This window comes from Quercus robur, chromosome 5, assembly GCF_932294415.1.
Source record: "Quercus robur chromosome 5, dhQueRobu3.1, whole genome shotgun sequence".
Taxonomy (NCBI): Eukaryota; Viridiplantae; Streptophyta; class Magnoliopsida; order Fagales; family Fagaceae; genus Quercus; species Quercus robur.
The window spans coordinates 29478319-29504838 of record NC_065538.1 but is presented as its reverse complement, the minus strand read 5'-3'; the positions used below and the strand labels follow the sequence as shown (position 1 = coordinate 29504838).

Here is a 26520-nt window from a genome sequence, read left to right as displayed (position 1 = left end):
TTTTGAGGCCTAAGTGTTATTTTCTATATTCATTTTCAGTTTTTTGTGGGACTTACTATAAAAAAAATTTGTTTGGCTTGCAAATTTGTATTAGTTTTCCTTTTCAAAACCCAAAAAAAAAGTGCATTTGAATACAAAAAATGAAAACAACTTTTGGGCATTTTCATTTTCAACAAAAATGAACAGTGGCATTTTTGTAATAAACCAGAATATGTGGCCCCCACACTTAGCTATATTTCACTCCACCAATGTCTCTTTCTCTCTCCACATATACAGATTACCAGATCTCTCTCTCTCTCTCTCTCTCTCTCTCTCTCCATGCTCTTCGCCTCTTCCTTCTCTTTGGTCTCAAAATCAAAATCCTTGAAAATGATTTCTCTCTCTACTGGACAAGAATGTTCTCTCTCTCTCTCTTCAACAAGATCATTTGTTTTCTCTCTCTCTCTCTCTCTCTCTCTCTTTGGCTAGTTCAATTTGGGTTTTTTTTTTTTTTTTGCACTAAACCAATTGGGATAATTTGGCAATGGTGAATCCAAGTTGTAGCTTTGTTTTCTCTCTCTCTCTCTCTCTCTTTAGCTAGATTAACATTGGTCTGATTTTTTCTTTTAAGTTTGGTGATGATGAATCCAAGTTGTAGCTGTGATAGTAGGTTTGGTGGTGGGTGTGGGTGTAGGTGTGGTGATTAGTTTGGGTTTTGGTTTGGTTTGGGTATGGCTATGGCCGTTTCTTTCTCTCTCTTCTCCACCCTCTCTGGATGGTTGTTGGGTGGCTGTGTGTATATGGTTTTCAGATTTAGTAGTGGTGATGTTGTTGGTTTTGATTAGTTGTGGTAGTGATGGAGGTGGGAGTATGCTCTTCTATACTCTCTGTATTTCTATCTAAAGGTGGATTTGAGGAGTTTAGGGGTGAGTTTGCTAAAATCTAATGGTGGATCCATGGTTGTGTGGTGTTTATTTTTAGGCATATTTGCTCTGACTTGTACTAGTTTGTACGAGGGAAGTGTTTTCTAGTGGGTGGGATAACTGCAAAAAGCTTCATTTGTGTATGTATCTGTTGGGTTTGTAAAAAAAAAAAAAAAAAAAAAGGTTAGGGAAGACTAAAACTGAAAGTTGATGTCAAACAAAAAAATGAGTTAGGAACAAAAAATGAGAATAAGATTTGAGTATAGAAAATGAATCCACACTTGCCACAAACCAAACAAGGCCTAAGTGTCTCTTTAGGCAAGAGGCCATTCTCTTTTTTCTTCTTGTTAGTCAAGTGTCTTCTTTCTTTCTTTCTTTCTTTTTTTTTCTTTTTTTTTTTTTTTTTATATTTTGTTGAATCTTTTGGCTCATTACTAACTTGCACAAGCTTGTTGGGGTAATATGGACTGGCTTTTTGGTGTTATCTTTTGCAATTTGACATTTTCCTTCACTCTTAAAGTGCAAGACACATTGACCCTATGTTCCTTTATAATATCTATAGATCATTTACTATTGTGCTAAGCTTCTTGTGGCCTATATTAGTTCCTAATTTTTATAGGGTAAATTACTTCAAAGGAGCGTTTGGTTTACCGTGATGTACATCACATCAATGTCACATTACCGTAATGTGAACATTACCATTTGTTTAGTTCACTTCATTGTTTCTAGGATTATAATAAACTAAGATTACAAAATATATCACATCACCACAATCTCATTACCGTACTAAATTGGGGTAATCTTATATTACTTATTGTTATAATAATCTATCCAATTGAAAAAATTGCCCTAATATATTTTCAAACCCTAGCCTCTCTCTTATCAAACCTAAATCAACCCCCCCCCCCCCCCACTTCCTTCTCTCCCTCTCTTACAATTCAAACCCTAATCTAACTCTAAATCTCTGCTCCAATGGAATCCTCAAACCTTAGGGTTTTCTTCAACAAATCTCTGTAGCCAATTCCACCTTTCAGTTTGTTCACCACACCATTGAGAACTTTTCTCTAATGCTTCATGAGCCCAATCTTACTCCTCAACACACTATTCTCTCATGAAATACTCAAGTCGCACTAGGTCCAACGATACTGCACAACATAATTGAGACCACCGATGATGATAATGACAACAAGTCATTGGATTCATCGTTGTCATATTGGTTTACACGATCTTGGCCATCGATATTTGAGTTCCGAAGAGCTTTGCACCACCGGCAATGGCACCAAGTTCAGTAATGAGATTTTATGATTTTCTTCTTGAAACATTTTGATTTGTTGTATGGTTGTGTAGTTTGGTTAATGAGAAAGGGGAAGAAAATTGTTTTATTCTTTTAGAACTGTGTTTTTTGTTTAATGAGAACTGTGTTTTTTGGTTAATGAGATGGGAGAAGAAAGTGAAATAAATTTTTCTTCAATATGCTATCATTTAAAAAAAAAAAAAAATGTACTTACTTTTAAATGGACATTTTTGGAAATCCATTGTAAAAATTGTAATATCAAAGCAATGGTATATATATTAGGAATGTAACTAATGCACCAAACATAGTAATGTAATATTGCTGTAATGCGATTCAATTAATATATATAAGTTTACAATAATATAATATTGCAATGATATGTCACATCATATGAACCAACCGCTCCTTAATTTATTTGTTGTAGTGGACAGTATTAGGACAATTTCATATGCATTTTTCATAGATCTAATATTTTCTCGCAAAAGGATCTTAAAATTTTCGATTACATTCAATAAAAGAGTTAGAAGGTACAGCAGGTGATCCAAAAATTCTCTCCAATATCGAACCACTCATGAGTCAATTGCTAGTTGGCCCATCTCGTGAGTGTCGTGGGTCACTTTGTTCTATATAACTGAATTTTGAACTCTCACGTGCAGTCCAGTTGCGGATTGCTTGGTCTTGCAAGTAACCTCGCGAGTTGCACTGTCCAGCTGCTCTTCATGGATTTCTAAGCCCAACCCAAATACATTAAAAGCTTACAAAATACATAGAAATTAAGCAGGAAATTATTAAATATTTGACACGAAATCCAACATAATACAAGAAAAATCACAACTCAACACAAAAGCAATCGACCTAAGTTGGTCTCCTAAGGTACTGTGACCAATATAAACAGTTTACTTTTCATACAATCTTCTGATAAATAAATTGAAAATAATTCTATGCACACGTTGTTTACATTATAGAAATAGCTAAATAATCAAGATACAAACAATTTAGTTATTTTACAAAACACATGATAAGATGATGAACGAAAACAGTAAAAAAAGGTAAGAGAATGCAACACAACTCGTTTTGACATTGATAAAAATATCTAAGAATGCATGAACACGTGAGAATATGAATATGCAAATCCTAGATGCTTTTTCTATAGGATAAATGAGCATATTTCATATACAATCAGGAAAATTTAGGTTAAAACACATCTGACTTATCTTTATATAAATTTCATGTGAATTCAGTCAACATCATTCTTATGCAAAAGAATTCGTAGATCTATCCTAAAGGACATGCATGTGAACATTCTTATCTAAAATGGATTAGATTTATACTTTATTTTTTTTTTTTTTTCATTTTTATAAGATGCAAGATATACTAACACATGTTGAAAATTGATCTAATGATGCACACACATTCTATTTAGCGAAGGTAAAATCATTAAATAAAACTCGTTTTGACATTAATGAAAATACCTAAGAGTGCATGAACATGAAATTATGAATATCCAATCCCTATATGCTTTTTCTACATGATAAATCGAACATACTTCACATACAATCATGAAAATTTGAATTACAAATGGAAATTTATCAATCTAATTTATCTTTACATGATTTCATTTGAATTCAATCAACATCACTCTAATGCCAAAAAACAAAAAGCATGGATCTATCCTAAATGACGCGAAAAATGAAATTCTTATCTTGCATGGATCAGATTTTTTACTTTTATTCAATTTTATGATTTTTTGAGATCCAAGATATAATAATACATGCCCAAAATTTATGTAATGATGCACACACGAGCTATCTAGCAAAGGAAACCTTGAATGCAACGGACCTACGTCATATGACTAACTTAGACATATGGACCTACACGTATAAACACTTTACAGACTGCGATCTTTGCAAAGTGTGGAAGATGTGGCTATCTTCCCACATTGCTAAATTTGAAGGTGGTGATCGTTGGATATGATCACATGGGTGGTTATGGTGGCTAAGATGAGTCTCGTGGGACTGTTGTTGTCGTTCTTATCATGAGCTCATGATTGGATCATGACAACACGAAATAAAAATGATAAAGTCATCACAGAAGATTGATTTTTAAATTAACGTGTGGTAATAAATGTTAATGATGTCAGTTCAATCAACAACCGATAAGTAAAATAATATTTATATTATTAATAACACATCAGTTTATAAGTTTTATATAGTAAAATTTATAATATTTCTCTAATATTAGTTTGTAAGGCTTATAGCATGAAATTAATTTGCATATTGTATTACATAGATTTCTTTGTCAAATGGCATTTTAAGTGAGTTTCAATTAGCTTAATAGATAAAGTTTTTTATCCTCGAATTAAGAATATAGGTTAAATTCCATCCTACACCAAGAAGAAATTCATAGCTGTCTTGAGTTAATGGTAAAGTTTTACTACCATCTATTAGGGTACATAATAGAACCTATAGATATTTCATATCTTATCCTATCTAAAGAATAGAAAAGTGGCATCTAAGAGCTTTGTTTTTGGGTCATCAGACAATCTAATTTTGCAGATAAAAATATGACAAATGTTTGTGGGAAGATTCATATCCTTACCACATGAATGAAAATGACTCTATAAATAGCTCCGTTCAGCCATGTAGTTGTATCCCACAAAGTTAAGGAAACTCAACAACTGACATTTGCGATGGTAATCTTTTTTGTTTTTTGCTTTATGATATGGTTAGCTCAAGTTTAATCTAAACTCCCTTTTTTAGAAAAAGCTGATAATATATACATGTCCATGTAGGAGTCCTTTGCTATTGTACGTATCATGATCTTGGTTTTAGTGACAATAATTTGTGGTATTGGGGAAGCGGCTCAAGTTGAATATTTTAATGTTATGGATTATGGAGCCAAAGGAGATGCCATTACAGACGATTCTGTGGTAATGCTTTCATATTCTTTGGTCCATGAGAAATTAATTTTGAACCCCCTTTATATTAGGTTTCTTCAATTAATTATCACCTTTGAACTTTCAATTCAGTGTCTATTTGATTCCTTTTTCTTTTCTTTTTTTAATTTAAATAATTAACCCCCTAAGCATTAGTGTAATTTTTCTTAGTATCTTATGTAGGAAAATAAGGCTAAATGAACAAGTTTAATTCAATAATACAAATCCTAAAAAATTAGCAATGACAAAAATAAATAGATAGAGTTAGAAAGATCTCAAAAACTATAGAATCATACAAAATGTGTTGTCTTTAAAGGTTGATTCGTGCCACCCGGAGTAAAACTCGGTGTGAATGGCTCTCTTAATTGAACAACCCCCTAAGATTAGACTATAGTGATTTTTTCAAGTTAATCACATACTCAAGCAAGAAGAACTAAGAACAACATTAATTTGCCTTTCCTTAAAACTAAAAATTGACGCTAAAATTTTCAGTGGAGATGAGCAAAAAAAAAATAGAGCAAAATAGAGGGGAAGAGGCGGTCGTGTAGCTAAAAAAAAAAAAGAAAAATTGAAGAGAATAAAGAATAAAGGGTTTTATAAACCAACCAATGTAAGGGCTTATGGGCTGCAACGGTCACAATGCATGCCAACGAGCATCATATTAAATGCCCCAACGGGCTGCTTGTTTAATGCCCAACGAGTAGAACCAAATTGGGCTAAAAGGAAAAGAAAAGGGAAATGAATGAGGCTCAAGAGAGATAGAGACAAGCTTAAATCTAACTTTAACCCTTAGCCCATTATCTTTCAATCTATCACTTTAGTGGTGTTATGGTTTATAAACATACATGAGAACTTATCTCTAATCGATGTGAGACACAAGGACAGTTTAAGAGTTTGAAACACACATACTCCAACATCTTATGGCATTTAAAAATTATTGATAATTAAAAAAAAAAAAAATCATATATACACCAGCCATGCACGGAATTAAATACATTTAATAAAAATATATATATAGAAGATTTTATTTGTCACAAACCTTTTATATCTAAGGAGTTAATAGTTTAAATTAAAAGTCGAATAACCAAATTGACACTCACATAAAAACTTGAGGGTGCATGCATGATATTTACGAAAATTCCTTTTTTTTTTTTTTTTCTTTTTTTGTATATTAATACAATGATACTTTTGTATGTGTAGGCATTTTTAAAGGCATGGAATGATACATGTAATTCCGAGACCGATGAACCTACTATGGTTATTCCAAGAAGGCAATTTTTCTTGCGACCCACAACCTTTCGTGGTCCTTGCAAGTCTAAAGTTCATTTTGCTGTAAGTCAAAACGAAATATAAAATTTGCATACTTGGATTCTATGATCTTTTTTTTTTTTTTGAAAACGATTCTATGATCTAGTTTAATGAGGGGCTTTTCCATTATATTTTTAAAAGAGGTTTCTTGTGTCTCAAAAAGGCTTCCCATTTAGAACAAAATATTATGTTGCTTAGCAATAAGCTAATTAGAGTCCTAAAAAATTTTACAAAATATTTTACAGTTGTCAAAATAGCAAATTATTAACTCTTTGCATCCTTCATAGACTGTCACTTTTTTTTGTCATGGGTAGCCAATGGTTGTATATATGCAAAACCTAAATTATTTTTAAATTTTTCTATATTTCTGCCATTATCAAAAGAAAGTTCAACATAATGACTTCCTACAAGAGTGAGCATTACCGTATACCATAAGTTCATTACCCTTGATGTAAAATTATAAATTCATATAAAATATTAAAAAAAAATTAAAATTTGTAAATAATCTAAAATAGATTCTAATTGCATTTTTTAACTTTATGCCAAACATCTTGCCAAATTTAAAACTATTTATAGTCTATTTAAAACTACTTCTAACTTATTGTTCTTAAAGCTCGTTTAAAACTACTTGCTTCCCATTTTTTAAATTAATTCAAATTTTCTTATTAAAATTTATTATTAATTTAGGTATAAATTTCAATGAAATGATAGCATTACAAGGTTTTTGGAAGTGTTGACAAAAAGTTCTAAAACGAATATTTTTAACATTAATTTGACTTACTAAATGTATCTAATTGTTTTTTTTTTTTTAATAGCATCCATACATATGCAGTAACAATGGAAATAGATATATTAAAAGTATTTTAGAAAACTTTTTATAAGTAAAAATAAAAACACTTAGAGAAAATTTCACGTACATGACAATGGATGACATAGAGATGGGATTCTTTTGCAGTTTTTGGGAGTTTTATTTGCACCTTCTGGTCCAAAGGAATGGAAAGAGTTGAATGATACTGTGAAATTTATAGAATTTGAGTATGTGAATGGGCTCTATATACATGGGGTTGGCCTAATAAATGGTCGTGGAAAGGGTTGGTGGGATATCTCATGCAGATATCATCCTGACCTTAAGGTATATCACTACACTTTTGGTACATTTGCTTTTCTCTACTATATACTTTTGGTAAATTCAAAATTTTGTTATCTAAATATATTTTGCACACTTTAACAAGGTTAATATTTCAACAGGAATGTGGCAAAGGTGCACCCACGGTACGATTCAAACTTCTTCTTCTTATTATTATTATTATTATTAAAAAAGTTTTTTGATTATAAAGTATGAAAATTGTTATAAATATTTCAAGTTTTAGTAACACATTAGTTTACAAAATTATTATAATAAACTTCGAATCACAAACCTAACATTATTACTTAATTTAATTTGCATCTATTATTTTTGTTTTTATACCAAAATTGTGTGGCGGTCTATATTCTCTTTTTGCAGGCACTCAGATTTCATAAGAGTAATGATATCCACATGAGCCAGATTAGAATAATTGATAGTCCCCAAACCCATATTCTTTTACTGGGATGCAATGATGTTGAATTCGAAGGCCTATTCATAAAATCACCAGATGGAAGCCCAAACACTGATGGAATTCATATTCAAGCTACAAATAATGTATTCATCAACAGTTCCTTTATTGGCTCTGGTAATTGTCTTTCCTCTTGGCTTCTTCAAAAACTTCTTCATTTTATTTTATTGTATATACGTGAGATTGCATTAATTTCACTGCTTGCATCAAAATAAAGCTGTAGCTGGTTTGGACTCACTCTTAAACCAATTTTTTTTGGTAATTACTCAATAACACCTTCAATTCAACACTTTAAAATATTAATACAGAGCAACTAAATGAGGATATTTGTTATTTTAGAGATTTTATGGGGTTATTTTGTTCATTTTAAAGATTTTGGAAACAATGTAATGTTTTTCTACTGCTATAAAAATGAGAAAAAATATTTCTAGAAAATGTTTTAAACCAAAACAAATGAGGCCTACATGAAGAGGAATTTGAACCTGCGTTTTGTTTTATGGGAGAATCAAGCAATGATATGGAACCATAGGGCTGCTAGTGTCCACTATTTTATTAGTTGATATTTTAGATATAAAAACAATAACTTCATGTTGTTAATATTGACAAGCAGGTGATGATTGTGTCTCTATTGGAGATGGAATTTCAAATGTAAACATCACTTATGTCACGTGCGGGCCGGGTCATGGAATAAGGTAAGAGAAGGGCAAGCACACTATATTAATATATATAAAATTTCTATGATAATTTGTTAGTTATCTTCAAATTTACACCTTAGGCTTAAATATTTCTTATTCTTTGGCAGTGTAGTATTTGCAAAACTATGTAAAATTTTGTGTTCGTTATTACTTGTCTTTATTGTTATTGCATGCTTTTCAAAAAAGAAAAAAAGAAAATTTTCATTTATATTATTTTCCTTTTGTTAAAATTTAATTTGCAAGATTTCTATTTACAAGAGGCTTTTAAGATCTTTCGTTTGATTCTTCATTGGTGATAGCATTGGAAGTTTAGGCGGAAGTGGAAATGTGGTAAATGTATCAAACATCCATGTGAGGCATGCTATCTTCAATGGGACACAAAATGGGGCACGAATCAAGACATATCAGGTATGATTGGAGAGCAACTTATAGTCTATATATGGACCAGTTATTTGCAATAAAGATGATTAATAATGTGATCAGTTAGCAAACTATAAAATAAACATAGATATTGCAACTATATATGATTCTTTTTTTAACACCAAAACAAATGGCAGATAGAGGTTTTACCAATGATATAAACTTTGGCATAATATATATATATATATATATATATTTTTAACAAAAAATCATTTTGATGTTTTTATTTTATTTTCTTTTAGAGTACCAGATTGATAATATTAATTCAATCTTTTGTTAGACTGGGAGAGGTGAAGTTCGGGATGTTGAGTTTTCAGATATAAAATTCATAGACGCTGGAAATCCAATAATCATCGACCAATACTATTGTGGCAACCCCAATGGCTGCCCACCAACAGTAAGTCAATCTAGCTCTTGTTGCATCATATTTTCCCTTACCTATTAGTACTACTAAGTTTTGAGAAATATGCATGTTTGACTGAATATAGAACAAATATTTGAGCTACAAAATCTTAACGCTAGAAAGAATTGTGGTATTTGTTGTGTACTAATAGAATGTTGGAGTACAAATAAGCAATGTGAGCTACACAGACATGTATGGGACATCAAAGGCCGATGTAGCAGTCAATTTTAATTGCAGTGGAAATGTTGCTTGCACCGACATCAAATTAGAAAATATCAACTTGACATCTTCAACAATTGGGAAGCAAGTCACTTCTAGTTGCAACAATGCTTATGGAGAGGCAAAAGGAACGATTGAACCCAAGTCCTGTCTAAATTCGAAAACTTGAAAGTAGCCAATGTTGCCCTTTCTTTTCTTTAACATTGAATAATGTTGTTGGATATTATGATTATCTTGCTATAGTCATATATATTATATTAAAATTGAAGCAAAATAAAAATTCAAGTTAGTTTCTAATTGTTGTTTAATCTTATGTTATGTATTCAATTTAATTTTCTTAATTTTAATGTCAAGTGATTCATTCCTAAAACTTAGCACAAACAGAAAAAAGCCTGGAAACTAATATGAGTATCTCACTCACCACCTCTCCATTACTACTTTTAGATGTTATTACGCCTAAACACATTTACAACCCAGTTCCTATTAATGTCTTCGTATAACTAATCAGTAAAAACCTATTTTATTTCTTGGGCTTAAAGGCTAGGCAGACATTTTATTTCTCATAGATTCATTAATCTCATAAGATATGCATCAAATCACTCACAAAAAGCTTCACTAGATTGATGCGGTCGACCAGACAGAATCCTAGATTGGGGATGTTGAGAATGAATATATTTGACCACATTTGATTGCCCAATGACTGCATTAAAATTCACGCAAGAGACAATTTCAACGCTACATTTTGTTTTGTTATTGTTTTATTATATTTTTTTTTTGGGGTAAATTATAATTCACCTCATGTCAACAAATTTTTTAAGTATTCAATTTTGATCTCTTAAGTTAAAATGAAATTGTTTGGAATACTTTGGACGGAATCCTAATGATTTCATTTTAATCCAAAATTTAACAATTGAAAATTTTGAGTAAAAAATTGTAATTGAGCCAAATCACAGAGAAATAAATTGTATTTTTTTCCATTTATTAAAAATCCCATAGGAAACTAGGTTAAATGCTTTGATTGTAATGCACTTCTCCCCCAAAAATAACACCGTCTTAAAAACTCCTTCAATTCTAAAAAATTAAAAAAATTCGAACATTTATTGTCTTAAAAAATTTTAGACTCATTGACCTATACTATACTACACCATTTCCTTGTGCATCTATTTTTTTTTTTTTCATATATAATTGAACTTTGAAAGGCAGCATAAGTTTAAGTATAGTAGATTGTACCACGAATGACCAAACAATAGCCCAATTGCATAACTCTTTCCGAACTTATATAACAGAAAAAACAAAAACAAAAACAAAAACAAAAACAAAAACAAAAACAAAACAAAACAAAACAAAAAAAAAAAACAAACAAACAAACAAAAAAACAAAAACAAAAACAAAAACAAAAACAAAAAAAAAACAAAAAAAAAAAACAAACAAACAAACAAACAAAACAAAAACAAAAACAAAAAAAAACAAAAAACAAAAAAAAAAAAACAAAACAAAACAAAATAAACAAAGAAAAAGCTTAAAGTGAGACTTTTTCCCGCTAGCTAGAGAGCTTTTCAAAGTGGAAGCAAGAGAAAAATAGGTAAATGCAATGAATTTATGTAATTTGGCCTAAAGGCCTATACATATACCGAAAATTAATCCTTGATGGTTACATACTTGCTATATAAATTGTGTATTAAAATGAACCCATAAAAATATATTTATGGCAGTCTAAATCTTAGACTTGCTAGAGTTACAAGACTTAGCAAAACAAGTAGAATTAGGATTGATTCTCAATTTTTTTTAAATAAAAAAATATACATTTAGAATTAGGATTTCTTTGCTTGCACACACAATAAGATTGGAATTGGCTTGAATTATAGTTGAAATGTGTGGTGATCGAGATATCTTCTATCCACACTAATAACCCTGTGTCATATATTCATTATATTGCATGTTTAGCAATGTTATAAAATACAATGTTACCTTCACAATGAACATGAGAATAACTAATTTTCCTAAAGGCCTCTACGATGAACTTTGCATCTTGTATCAAATGACCAAAGGAGGTAGTCAAGCTAGTCTCGTCTTTTGAGAATTAATAACGATCTTTGAATCTCCTTCCAACATTGTTAAAACGACATCAACTTCCAATTATAAAGCTCTTGCAGTTGCTATAGCTTCTACAGTTCTACAATCCAAGATACATTGTCTTTGAGAAGAAAAAAAAAAATTTAATATTAGTACTTTTGATTGATGGTTTATTTTCATTGACAAAACTTTATTTTGTACACAAAAATTATACAAAAAGTTGCATATTAAAGTTATGACCTAGCAGTTCAATAATTGATGTCACTATTATGACACTTCTAAAGAGAATATAAGGCTAAGGGCATTTTTTCTCTTTCCCAGCAACCTAGAGTGAACTCTACAGCTATCCAGTGGGCCCTTCATCAGCAACACCTCCAAACCCCTGCTATCGAGCTTTGCCAGAAACTCCACCATCACTGATCCACCCCAAACCCAACTTCAGCTTCATGCACCAAACCCAATCATTGGCAAAACCCACCTTCAAGCACCAAACCCAATCGCACCACCAAACCCACAAATTATTGCCTACCGTTAGAACCCATCTACCACCATTACTAAACAGATTTGTGGATGAGAGAGAGAGTAAAAAAGATATTTTTATTAGTAGTAGCGAGGTCTTTGACTTGCTAGCAGTGGCAAGGTAATGATCAATGTTAAATTTTTTAGTAGTTTGTTGAGACTGATACATGGGTTTTCTGTGAGTTTTTTTAGCTAAAATTTTAATATGAGGCTAGTCAAATGCTCTAACATTTAAGAATTAATTTTTTTTTAACCAATGTATTTGAGAAGAATTACACAAGTCATACATTAAAATATAATTATTAGAGTAATTTTTATCCCAAATATGGAAACTAAGATTTTTTTATTTTTGAGGAACAACTAAGATTTTCTATATGTATACGGAAAGCAGAGCACGAATTTCCGACGAAGATTTTATATTTATTTTTATAGTTTCTTTAAAAAGAAAAGTAAAGGTGACGTGGAATTTTTAAATGCTGTGTTTGTGTCTCATGAGTCATGAGTCATCGTGACGTGTTTCTCTCTATGGCTTCCATCATTTAAAAAAAAAAAAAAAAAAAAACAAATACTTAACCGAAGCCCCAAGTTAAATACAAATTCAAAAAAGTTTTTAGCATTCATTCATATTCAAACCCAAAACCCTAAACTCTTTGGAAAAAAAAAAAAAAAACCTCTGGAATCAGAGTAATTGGGATTGTTGTTTGTTGTAATCGTAGACTGTAGATTGTAGAAGACGAAGAAGATAATATGTCTGCTATTGTGTGTGGGAGCAAGAGATCGTTCTTCGAAGAGCTTCCAGGATCGCCTCCTGTATCCAAGAGGCTACGCTGTGCCTCTTCATCTTCATCTTCATCTTCACCTTCATCTTCTTCCCCAACTCGGTTCACTCCGCCTTCTCTTATTGATCAACTTCGCTCTGTCTTTCCTCACATGGATTTTCACGTACTGTTTCTCATCTCATTTATTCTCTTCAATTATTATTATTAATCTTTTACTAATTTATTGTAAATTCTTAGATTTTTATTTTTATTTTGTTGGTTTTGATAGAAAAAAAAAAAAAATCAACTTTTAACATTGTATTGATTGGAAGTCTATAGATTTTTTAGTTTGTTTTGATGTTAAAAGGTTAAAATGTCAAATTGATTGATCACTTGATACTTCAATTAATCGTTGCTTAAAACCTTTGGTCTTTTGTATTCACAGTATTTTGTAGTTAAATGGGTGATGGTCCCAGTGTAGTCAAAGGTGAAAGGCGCCCTTAAGGCGCCAAGGACTTTTATCGCCCAAGGTGATGAGGCGCCTTGAGTGAAGCGAGGTGCCAAATTCTAAATATAGTTATTTTGCATATAGAGTTCCAATCTAATCTATTTGATGTTTAAGAATATTATAGACAAATCTCTGACTCTGTTCCTGATGGATAGGAGCTGGTCTATAAAACCAGTTTTTGGGTTCAAACCTCAACAGAGCCTATGTTTGTGACAAACGATTAATACATGCGTAATGCATCATACTCATAAATCACTGTTAAAAAATTAGTCTCTATCCAAATAATGGCCCAAAAGGTGTCTAACATGTACTTTTGTTGTCAAGGAATATGTTTCGAAGGCAAAGAAGCGGTGTGATCTGGAACGCAGCCCTTTGTCTTATATAAATGGTTTGCAGAGATAGAAATAATCACACTTTCAATGGTGTGGAGTCGTGTACTTTTTATTTCTAAGAACTTTGTATGAGTACCGAGTAGTCTGTTGCATTTAGCATTATTGCTTCTCATTCTTTTTTAGATGTCATTGACTATTGTAAATTTTTTTTCCTAATGATACTCTGTAGTATGCTTCTTGTATGCTTAGGCTCTTCTCTGAGAATATTGTTAAATATTTTTCTTATCAAGGGTTGTGTAGATATTAAATTAGAGTTTGTGGGATAGGTTTTGAAGTTTTTTGAGCAAAAAGCCTAAAGTGATGATTGCATTATATGTTCAAGTTGATTGGTCTCTGATCTGTCATGGTCACCAAGTCGTTTGTGTGTATAATGGTAGAGACATAGTCTTTCCTTTTCTTTTCCCGTATGGCATTATTATTGCAAGATGAACTCCCTACTTAGAGGGCATAAGATGTAGTGCTTATTGAAAAGAGTTGCTTTGGGCTGGAAAGATCCTCTTATGGTTTTTCTATCCATTAAAGGCTGCATCCTTGTTAAGTTGGTTGTCGTTATGTGGCGTATATTTGCTCATCTAATAATTTTGTCGAAACTATATTCTGTTTCCATGTTTAATTTGTTATATTGGAAAAAAGTGTTCCCACATGGTTGTTGATCCATTGTCAGGCAATATTGTTTTTCCATATTTCTAATTATATGATGATTTTACTGTTCAGATTCTTGAGAGAGCTCTGCAAGAATGTGGTAATGATTTGGATGCTGCCATCAAGAGCCTGCATGAGCTTTGCTTAAGATCTGCAGAGGGAAATTCAGTTTCTGCTGAAGTATCAGATGTAAATGTGGAGAAGGGTATGTAATTCGCTACCATCTACATAGTCTTTCATTAAAATTAACACCTTCAAGTAGATGGTGAGTTTTTGCTAATTGCCACTAGTCTTGTCAGTAACCATTCTACCTATTAGCCATTCGGTGTGGTTTTGAGATCTGAATTTGTATCAACAAACATAAATATATATATATATATATATATATATATTTATATATATATTAAATTGTAACCGCAAATAGTTATAGTTAAGTATATAATGTGTGCTATTTTTAAGGAATTTGAATTTTAAATCTCTCAAATTTACCTTTATATTCTTAATTTGCCTTATTATTAAATCATTTTCAATTAGATATTGAAGTACACAAAAGTGGACATGAAAAAGATTTTTCCAATAATATATATATAGAGATACAAGGCAAGCTAAATTGGATGGTATGGTTCTTTTCATTTCTATGTTGTGTCAAGGGAGTTTGCTTATCAAAGCGCAGATTTAGGGGGATGGGGCTTGTGAAGGCAAAAGAATTAGAATAAGGGGAGGCCCTAGTTGGTGAGACTGTCTAAAAATAGTGATATGCCAGCCTCTTCACATGCTCTCTAACTATACCCATTTACCTTGAATGCCTTAAGAAGTCTCTTGCTAGCCATTAGGCATTACACTTTAAAAAAAAATTTCTCTCATCTTAATATCATGTTTGATGTTAACTCTAAGGGGTAGATCAATAGGTTGGGGAGTGGGGACAACCTCGCACGAAGTAGGGGTCACTAGTTTGAATCTCCCCTTTCCCCTCCTCTTGGGGCCAAAGCTTACATGTTAAAAAAATCATGTTTGGTGATATTCCCAATCATTGCCTTAAATGTCCTATTGCGTAAATAATCAATTTCATTCATGGTTTGCTTTTGAAGACCTCTTCTTTTGAAGAATTTTTCATTGTCATCTGAACTCTTAGCTCTCCAATTGTAACTTGTCTTCGACAAGAACTTCATTGTTTATAATTATATGACTTTGTATTAGATAGTGTTGTCTATGAGTTGTTTGCTTTAACTTGCATTATTTATGGAGATTGGTGACTTGGACCTTGGTAGGAAAGAATTTGATAGTTGCTTGCAAAATTAACAGGTAGATTGCCGGATGATGATAATTTTGTTGCCCCTGATAATTCGTCAGTGCCAAACAACCTTCCCATGGAAGGTGTGGAATGGATCGACTTATTTGTAAGGGAAATGACGTGTGCTTCTAGTATGGACGATGCCAAAGCACGTGCTACAAGATTGCTAGAAATTTTAGAGAGGTCCATCAGCTCACGTGCCTGTGCCGAGGCAACACAAAATGTCCACAAGGTATGTATAATTTTGTGTCAAAGTTAATTTTTTATATATGATATTAGCAATATATGATGGTAGCAATCGGTCGTGCCAGTGTCGAGAAGAAACTTTTACATAGGACACCCTTAACTACTGGAGTGTTGTAAATATTAAAAATTTTCTCGGGGGAAAAGCTACTTCCAATACCGGACTAATGATTTGAGCCATATGTCCCTTGTTTTTTGATTCTGGGAAACTCTAGAATCAGTAGTAGTAGGATTCATTTTCTATAAAAAAAATAATATGATGAAATTTGCAAAATTATTTATTATATTATAGTTGAAACCTTTTTAACCATGATATTAACGTAATTAATGGTGTTTAATGTGGATAGAAGCTCTTGGTTGTGATGATTTTTCAACAAAACTCCCATTCACATCAAAAGTCATGTGTTAGTGTGAAGCATGCATAGAAAATGTTGGGAAATGTGTGCCATACAGTGGCATTTATTTTACCCAACATTATATTTTAAAATAGTTCCAAAATTATGATGTGGCAAGCAGAACTTGGATTTGGTGCATCTAATATGAACCAACTAAGGTCCTGCCTTTAGGTGAATTGACCCTTACAAGAGGGTATAAGAAGAAATTTGATGCAACTTTGGAAGATTAATTTGTTACTGCTATTCAAATTCACCTATTTAAGACTTATTTTATGGGGTCCACATTTGAATTTCAATTTGGAAGATTAATTTGTTACTGCTATTCAAATTCACCTATTTAAGACTTATTTTATGGGGTCCACATTTGAATTTCAAATTGAAGTAAAAGTCGTGGTTTTAAAGGTCTAGTTATGTGTTAAAACAGTTCTTTATCATTAAGTTATGGTAAATTTTGAATTCAGGGGCAAAATTCTAATCTTTGCAATTCCTACAAATTGAGGATTTTGGTGTCAATTTTAGAATTTTCAAGGAATCTTAAGTATTTTAGGTTTTCTTTACTTTGGGTCTAAGATTCCTTTATCACCTATCCAAAAAAAAAAAAAGGATATCTTTATTAGTTTGTTGGTCAAAATTAGGAATCCTAATACTACTAGAACAAAAAATAGTCCTTGTATATTTATTTTGCTATTCTACTAAAAGGAGTTGAGTAATAAAGATATTGAGTGTTTTAAGTATTGAGGTATGTTGGCTTTCTCGTATTGCATTCTTCCTGTCTCTTCTCTTCTTATTCTCTTCTTTGTGGTATTGTTCACGAGTACTATTCATATATCCCCCAAACACCACAAAATTATCTCTTTTCCTTCTTCCTTACAACCCAAGAGCAAGCTTATCACAACCCCATAACCCATTCTTCAATAATTCTAAACCTAAGAGTATAAATTCTTGACATAGGACAACCAGAACAAAACTGAAACAATAATAAAATAAATGGATATGATCTAGGAGTCAACACCTAAGCCTTACTTGGAGTTAGCACAAAACGGGAAAACCACTAGAAGTCAGCAACCTATGGTAGACCTGGAGTCAACACTAGACCAAAGAAAGACCAAACGGCCATTTTTTTCATTCATCAAAATATCAACTATCTCCTCAAGAAGTACAATAGGTTGCTTATAAAGGATTACTAAACCCTAGTTCTAATTAGCTAAGAAACCCTAATTGCCTTATTACGAAAATAACCTTGCTTCCCAAATTAAAATACTAATAGCTCAATAAACTACTAGGACCTAAAACATAAAAATACAATTGACTTGCAAACATAAATAATATTAAATAATAATTTTCTTGCATCTCCCACATCATTCTTCTCTAGTTAGAGAAAACTCGACCTCGAGTTTTAAAGCATTGAAGGATTAGGATGCTGAGAAATAACACTTGTTTCAAGTCTGAAATCACCATAGGGAGCATAGGGAAAAGAAAAGCCTTAAATTCCACCACATCAAACTCATTTAGAATAACAAAATCAATGTGTGGAATTAGTATAATCTCTTCTTGAACCTTATGAACCATAGGAAGAACTGTGGTTTTAACCTCTTCGACTTCACCAAGATGTAGATCTTCAAGGACTGTGGAGGGTTGATCAAAAGCACATTCAACAACTTCAACTTTCACATCATGTGCACCCTCTAACATAATACTCTCTTTAGGCACCATCTCTTCACCTTGTTGCTCTTCAATAGATTCATTTCCTTGCACGCATGTTGAAGCAACACTTGTTGAGGCATGTACGTCTGTGTCAACATTAGGCGTTGGTGTTGCTGGAGGATTCTCCATGACCAAGATATCATCATCAATGTTGTCTTCTATTGGGGCAGCAATAAGTTCATTGTGATCTAGTATCCTTGGTTTCCCAATTGAATCGGTTTGAGTCTTCTTTTGCTTCATCTGAGCAATCCTATCTTGGACATTTTTCATGAGCTTTACAGATAATTCCTTTAATTCCTTGGTAGATAATTTCTTAGTAGATTGTTCAAAAGTGTGTTGAGGACATGAAATGGGATGAGAATGAGGATTCATCGTGTTTGCTTCAACTTGAAAAGTACCACACTGAGATTGGGGTAGATACTTAGCTCGATACTATGGTGACAAATACTCATCACAAAGCTTTTCTTTCATATCTTCACACAGTAATGGAAGGTTCATACTGCATATAGTGGAAATATTCAAGATTCTCCCAAAACGTTTGTGCTTTACCTCTTAACTTCAACTTGGCATACCTAACCTTTTTGTTATTTGCAAAATTTGCTTGCTCAAAAAATTGCTCCATCCCATTCATCCAGTTGACAAAATCTCGTGGATAATAACCATCAAAATAAGGTGCTTCTAATATTTCCATGCTTCTCTAAAATAGTGCGTCAACAAATAGTTGGGAGTTGGAACAAGAACCTGGGCTGCTGTGATGTTCTCTGGACAGGTCGTTGGAATGGGCTTCTAAGACTATTATCTCGAATAGTTGCTGGAACTGGGCTTGGACTGGTCTGTCACGGGCCTGGAATCTGCTTGGTCAGTTTTTCTTTTTTTGGGTGAAATACAATAAAGAAAGAGTTACAACTTAAAACTAAATCTGCCAAGTTCAAACATTAAAAACACCGAAACTAGAAACTAGAAGCAAAAGAAACTAAAGAGAAGGGAAGTGGCGGAGCAATCACGAGCGGCACTGGAGTCAATGGCTGAGAGGCGGTATGGGCTCACCGGCAGTCGCTGTCGGCGGTGCTCAATGGTGCAGATCGGAGCTCGATGGAACCTGTGAAGCATGAAGCGGAATGGTGGGAGCGGCGTCGACAGCGAGTTGGCGTAGGTGGCTCTCAGCGGCCTGATCCCATTGGCGGCTCTCATTGACTTTCAAACTCCTCTGTTTCTGGTGTGGTGGCTGATGGGTTTGCGTGGGTCACCTTTTTTTTTTTTTTTTTTTTTGTGGTTTGTGGCAGTGAATCGCTGTAACTGGGGCTTGCGAATGTGTATGGCAATAGTCACGGCGGCAAGCGAGAACCGATGGAGGTGGATCTCCGGCATGAGGAAGACCAAAAATTGATGAACCAGGGTCAGCAGTGATAGAACTTCTTTGTCTTCGTGGTTGCAACTGGTTTGGTGAATGGGCTTAGGATCTGTGGCCGTGGGGTTGGGGTCTTGGAGTGATTGGGATGTTTGTGTCAAATTGTCAATGGTGGCGACATGGTGGTGGTGCTAGTAGGATTTTTTTTTTTTGGTTTTGGATTGACTGCGATGATGCTTCAAACAGATCGGTGTTTGCTCTGATACCAAATATGACGCAGAACAACCAAAACAAAACTGAAATAACAATAAAATAAATGGATATGACATAGGAGTCAGCACCTTAGCCTTGCTTGGAGTCAGCACCAAGCGGGAAAACCACTAAGAGTCAACACCTAGGGTAGACCTAGAGTCAACACCAGACCAAAGAAAGACCAAACGGCCATTTTTTTCATTTATCAAAATATCAACTATCTCCTCAAGGAGTACAATAGGTTACTTATAAAGGATTACTAAACCCTAGTTCTAATTGGTTAGGAAACCCTAATTGCCTTATTACGAAAATAACCTTGCTTCCTAAATTAAAATACTAATAGCCCAATAAACTACTAAGACCTAAAACATAAAAATACAATTGACTTGCAAACATAAATAATATTAAATAATAATTTTCTTGCATCTCTCGCATCAACTCTTCTTACTCTAAACCTACACAATCACATGTAGACAAATTTCCTAATTGTCCTACATCAAAAGCCCCACCATAAAATGAGAATATATCAAAGAGAAGGTAATAGGCTTGAAGTTGGACAAGAATATAGCAAAGAGAAGCCAATATGAATGAAGTTGGAAAAATAAAATATCAATTTCTAGGCTCTAAGGGACTCAATAGAAGCTATTAAAACAACAACAAACAATGCCTTAGTCCCAATACTTGGAGTTAGCTATAAATCTCTACAGATTAGTTAGGTTCGGTCATATGGATTTTTTTTTCTCCATTCTATCCTATTTAAAGTCATACTCTCTATTACTCTCTTAATTGACATTGTTAGAAATATGGTTAAATGATCAAATTCACCATTTCCTAACAACTTGAGTTTTTGGAAGAATCGGTATTTTAACATGGTCTCAAAGCAAGAGATCTTGAGTTCTATCCCTGGTTTTACTCTACCTCTCATTTAAAATGTTAAAAATCCCATTCATTTGGCTTATTAAGGGGGGCTTTAGCTTTTGGGCAAATCGGTATTTTGATAGACACGTGCTTCTTTTTTTATTACTTCTATTAACGTGATTTTTTTTCTTCCTTTTCCTTTTTTTGTTCCCTTAATTTGAATCAATAGAGGCTATTAGCAACCTTTAATTACCCTGGTTTCTTAGTCATTCACTTCCATTTAACAAATAAATCCGAACCATGTAATTTCATTAAAGACAATGGGGAACAAAGTGTATATTGCCCAACAATTCTTCTAAGAAGCCTGTAATACAATAAGTCTATGAAATTATACACACCAGATGGTCTACATCCAAAGACATCAAATTACAAGAGACCCATCAAATCATGATTTCATCCTTCCTCTAGATAAATCTTGCTCCTAGAATGTCCTATCTGCATACTGCACGTAGCATGTTGGAACTATATTCCATACAATAAGTTTGGAAGAGCGATTTTGCCTCCATATTGAGCTTTCTGTTCATGTTTTCCATTCTACTCTTAACATCATAAATACAAAGTCCCAAACTCCCTAGTTATTGGACAATATAAAAAAGAAAATGGTCAATAGACTCAGTCCTTCCATTTGCACATACAATGCTGATCCGTCAAAGTCATTCCCTTTTTAATAAGATAGAATAATAAGATTATCTATGGTGAGAACTTTCCCCAAGGTCACAATCCATATCAAATGACCTTCCAAGGAAACTAATGCATTTCAAATAGTCTTTCAAGGAAAGCTAAACATGATTGTCCCTATTAAAGCCTAATAATACCATTTTTATTAAGCTTCCAAATACCTTATCCACCATTCCCACTTAGATCTTGGCTGAATATAGCAGGTCAAAATAATTAGCAAACTATTCTAACTACCAATCTTGAGAGCTTCGGAAATAAAGACAATAAGACACTTTCAGACTCATCATGCCCAATCGAATTCTATGATCTTTACCATCCACAAAGTCAATCTCATAGCCCATGTGAATTGGAGAGTCCAATCCCTTTCTCCTACCTCAGATATTATTATTGTTAACTTTGATGCAGGATGAAAGCTTAATGGGTTCTGATACAAATTTTAATGTAGGATATGTGGGAATTCAGTACTAAATTAGATTCTTTGATGAGTAACTTTTTTTTGAGTTACTCAAAAAAAGATTCTTTGATGAAATCTTTAAAGGTTTCTTGAATATGGATTGATGTTTAAGGACTTGGGTGAAGAAAAGATTGAATCTTGAATAGTTTGATGGTTGTTTGGTGTTAAAACAGTGAATATTAGAAGAAATAAAAAGGAAAACAATAGGCAATCAGATGCTTGTTTCTTTTAGTGGAACTCTTTTTGATTGGTCTCGGGCTTGGGGACTTACGTCTAGTGATTCCCTCCCTTCTTTTCTTTGCTCCCTTTCTCTTTTGTAATTTTTCTATTGTTTGGTTTTCTTTTTTGTTTTTCTCTGTTTTCCTTTTCTTGTATTTTCTAGGTTCGCTCTATGTTTCTTCATGCATAGAGTAGCCTTTCGTATATATATCATTCTTACTTATAAAAAAAAAAAAAAAAAAAAACAATAGGCAATCACACCTAGGTTTTCTTAAGCAATCACACTTAGGTAGGAGAAAGCAATCACACCCTCAAAGCTTAAAATAAGCTGCTAGAGTTTTATTAAAATAAATCTTTCTATCAATACTATTCCTACAATAAAGCCTTTATATAGATTATTGTTGAATCCTTTCATAGAAGGATTAGGACTAAATAATCTATTCTTAGAATGACTACGTTATTAATAACAAATAAAAAAAAGTACTTCAGAACTTATAAACCAAATAGGAAAACGTCTCAAAACATAAAATACCCAGTTTTTTTTTATAATTACTAAATTGCCCTTATTCTAGTAAATCTGGATTAAAACTGATTCAGCAACAAATAAACAAAAAAGAACAATAAAATAACTCAATTCAACTTTAGAATGACTAAGCAAGGTCCCAAGAGAGCTCTGCCAGATTTGTTCTGTATCAAACCTTCTTCATAAATGACCTTTTCCCTAGAGTAAACCTCCCTTAACCACTTGCCCAGCAGAGACAAAGGCGTTGGACTTTCTGAACCCCAACCCTCACACAACATAAGGATTTGCAAGCAATTTTCTAGACCTGATTTTTTTTTGTTCTCGTTCCTCACCCATGATTCTCGTTGCAACTTCTCAGATCTAATTGTAATGTAGATTGGCATTGTGAAATTGAAATGTTTCCAAATATAGGAAAATGTGATGTTGAAGGAGCAAATTGAAGCATTCATGCGGGAGAATTCCATTCTCAAGCGTGCTGTGGCTATTCAGCATGAACGTCAGAAAGAGTATGAAGATAAGAACCGCGAGCTGCAGCATTTGAAGCAGTTGTTGTCTCAGTATCAAGAGCAGTTGAGAGCACTTGAGGTTAGAGTTAAAACCTTTGTTTCCCCCCCTCCTCCCCTCAATCATTTCTTTATTTGTTTTCAATTTAAGGTTTTGTTTGTTTTGGTTTAAAATGTTTTTTGTTGGAAAGTTGCTTATTTGCAGTGTTATGCTTACATCCCTCACAATGCTCTAGAGAACATTTTTGGTGTTTGGTATGAAAAATTGCAAAATTTCTTATGCTTTCATATGGATATGTAAATTACAACTTTAATCCATAACATTAAAAAATTAATACAAAAATTAAAAATTGGATTAAAAAAATTATTTTTCTGAATGAGATACACATTGACTAATCTTAATGTTCCATAGCAATATATTTATTGAATTGTGTTGAAATGAGTCCTTTAAATCTTGTTATGTGAATTGAAAAAGAATAAGAAAAAGATAGGAGTGATTGAAGTCATCAACCCTAAACTCCAAAATTCTACACTATCTATATTTTGGGCGGGGTTAATTTTTAATGTACTCTTATCATTCATATTAGTTTCTAAATTATAGATTAATGGATAATTATTTACCCTCAAAAATATGGATGCATTTGTAATGTGTATCTTAAAATGTAAAATTATATGATCAATACTCTACCTATCAAAAAAAAAATATATGATCAATACTCTGTTTCAAGATAAATTTTCCCAATAGTTTGTTAATTTAGAAATTCATATGGAAGGTACAGGTGTACATTAAAGTTTAGGGCATCTCTTGCAAATGTTTCATGGTTTAGGATGAACAAATATATTAAACTAAGGTTAATTATAGGTTTACATTGTACTAGCAATCTAATTCTTACATTGTAGACTAAACAAATGTGTACAATGTTGTACATATTTGTAAAAAGTGTACAATCTTTTTGCATTTACAACATTGTACTCATTTGTTTAGTTTACAGTGTAAAGTAAGCATCCTCCTTTAACTAAAAAAACAGTAAAGATTAATTAAAAGATTCTAGTTTTCTTCAATTTGACAATATTATGAAAAGTGATACAAATCAAAGATCCTAAAAATATTTTATATGTTTTATTAGTAAAATAGCATAAAAAAAAAAGATGTATGAAGAAGAAAGATGAAGGGTAATGGAGGACATCAACAATATACTGAAAAGGCCCCTTACAATTTCAAGAGTACAAGGAATCTAAGAAGTCAAACTTTGAAGGCCTACTTTCATCCAAAGGCATCCAAATGAAAAGAGTCCGAACAAATAAAATCCTCATATCCCTTTCCTCCAAATTTTCCACTTCAAACATTGTGGAACCATACCCTATTTCTTTTAGAAAGAAATAAGGGGTCTTCTTTGCCAACACCGAAGCACTTCCCTCACTATTAAAATTTAGATCCATGAAACTAAGAATAGTAGATCAATGAATATATATTTCATGCCTTGTGAAATCTATCAGAAAATTGTTTTTATATGCATACTAATCTGTTTCAATTATTATGTGACTGGAGCAGGTGAACAACTATGCCTTGTCAATGCATTTGAAGCAGGCGCAACAAAGCAGCTCCATTCCTGGACGTTTCCATCCTGATGTCTTCTAAGAGACTGAAACTAGCATTTAATAATATAGGGTCAGGAATTATGCTGCATCCTTAGCTCAACAAATCATTCTATAATTTCTGGTTCCAATGAGTACTTACATCTGGTATAATATGTATTAGATGAAGTTTTCTGTATCTTTTGCAAATTTAGATCATAAAATACATTACTGGAGAAGGTATACAACTGGGCACTGGCTTTATTTTGTTCTATGGGCTTGCCTACGGGGTTGAAAGTTGTAACGGTACTTGCTAATACTCTCGTAGATTCTGAAGAAAGTTCCCTATACTTGAACTATACATTACTGGCGCTTTAGGCTCCATTTCTTTTGCATCTTGGTGGCCTAGACAATATCTCCCTATCTTTCTTTCTCTCTCTCTCAGTCTCTCCTTTTTTTCCCCCTCGAAAATAGATACAGAGGAAAGCTAACAAGTTACAAGCACTTCCCAGCATTCCCAGGAACAGATAAATTATACGAAAAGATATAACAACTAATTACTATGCAAAATATACTCCCAAGTTCAAGCTATTTGTAATAAAGGGGTAAAGCTTAGATACAGTACTAGGTATGGTTCCTTAGGTTCTCAAATTAAATTATGGTTTCTTGGTTTCTTAGGTTCTTTAATTAAATTACTTTGGTTCTTTAATTAAATTACCTCACTTGGGCCAATTCCTTAGCTTCTCTAATTAAATTACTTAGGGGGTGTTTAGACTTCACGTTTCCATAATTCATAACCTTATTTTCATCACCTATAACTCAAAAATGGTAAGACCCATGACAGAGAGGCTTGTTTGGATTTTGTTTCCAGTTATTGTTTCCATAACTCATCACTCAAAAATTAGGTGTTTTCAATTTCCATAATTCTGTTTTCAATGGCATTTTTGTAATTAAAACTACATACTGGGTCTCATGGTCAGAGTCAACTGCAACTTTTGACCTTTTTTTTTTCACTGGGTCCAATGAGTTTGGTTTCTTCATCTTCTGTTTTTTTTCTTTTTTCTTTCACGCTAGATGGCTTCTTCTTCTTTTTCTTTTCCCTTTCACGCTGCTTCTTGGTCTTCTTCATTAAGGTTTTTTTTTTTTTTTTTTTTTCATTCACTGGGTTCGGGTTTTTGGTTTTTTTTTTTTTTTTTCTTTCACTGGGTTTTTTTTTTTTTCTTCTTCTTTCACTGGGTTCAGTGAGTTTGGACACTAGGGGTTGAAGGAAAAAAATAAATAAATAAATAAAAGCTACACCAAGTTACAAGTATGGGATCTACAAATAGTTGAAAAATTTGAGCAATGACAAGTTGAGTGATGGTATCAAACAAACTTCGTGTAAGGAGTTGAGTATTTTAAGTGATGAGTGATGAGTAATGAGTGACGAAAATTGAGTGAAGAGTGACGAGTGATGAAAAAAAAAATCCAAACGGGGCTTAAGTTCTGTAATTAAATTACCTCACTTGGGCCAATTTATTCACCGTGTAAATTTGATCTTAATGGCATCTCCATGATTGCTCAACCCTTGTGCTTGAATCAAAAACCTAGTGACGTACGTCACTGCCACCTAAACCCAGGTGGTACATGGCCATTTGGCTTGTTAGTCTATCCCAAACACTACCACCCATGATCACCCTAACTCAAATTCAACAACCTAAACCAAGTTGTCCATGGCCATGGCCATTTATCCATTAGTCTATCCCAAACACTAT

General features: G+C 32.8%; 2 protein-coding genes across 2 annotated transcripts; both read left to right on the top strand.

The window, feature by feature from the left end:
* The first annotated feature begins 5011 nt into the window (after nt 1-5011).
* LOC126728080 (probable polygalacturonase At1g80170) lies at nt 5012-9940 on the top strand. Its single transcript, XM_050433952.1, has 9 exons — nt 5012-5125; nt 6332-6463; nt 7395-7571; nt 7688-7711; nt 7944-8151; nt 8645-8726; nt 9029-9137; nt 9430-9546; nt 9704-9940. Exons 1-9 carry the CDS (start codon nt 5012-5014, stop codon nt 9938-9940), a joined length of 1200 nt encoding a protein of 399 aa, XP_050289909.1.
* A 3027-nt stretch (nt 9941-12967) lies between these two features.
* LOC126725730 (uncharacterized) lies at nt 12968-25161 on the top strand. The gene is made up of 5 exons (XM_050430597.1): nt 12968-13305; nt 14736-14868; nt 15966-16186; nt 23100-23273; nt 24744-25161. The coding sequence occupies exons 1-5, from the start codon at nt 13111-13113 to the stop codon at nt 24828-24830; spliced, it is 810 nt and encodes a 269-aa protein (XP_050286554.1). The 5' UTR covers nt 12968-13110; the 3' UTR covers nt 24831-25161.
* Nucleotides 25162-26520: the final 1359 nt, after the last annotated feature.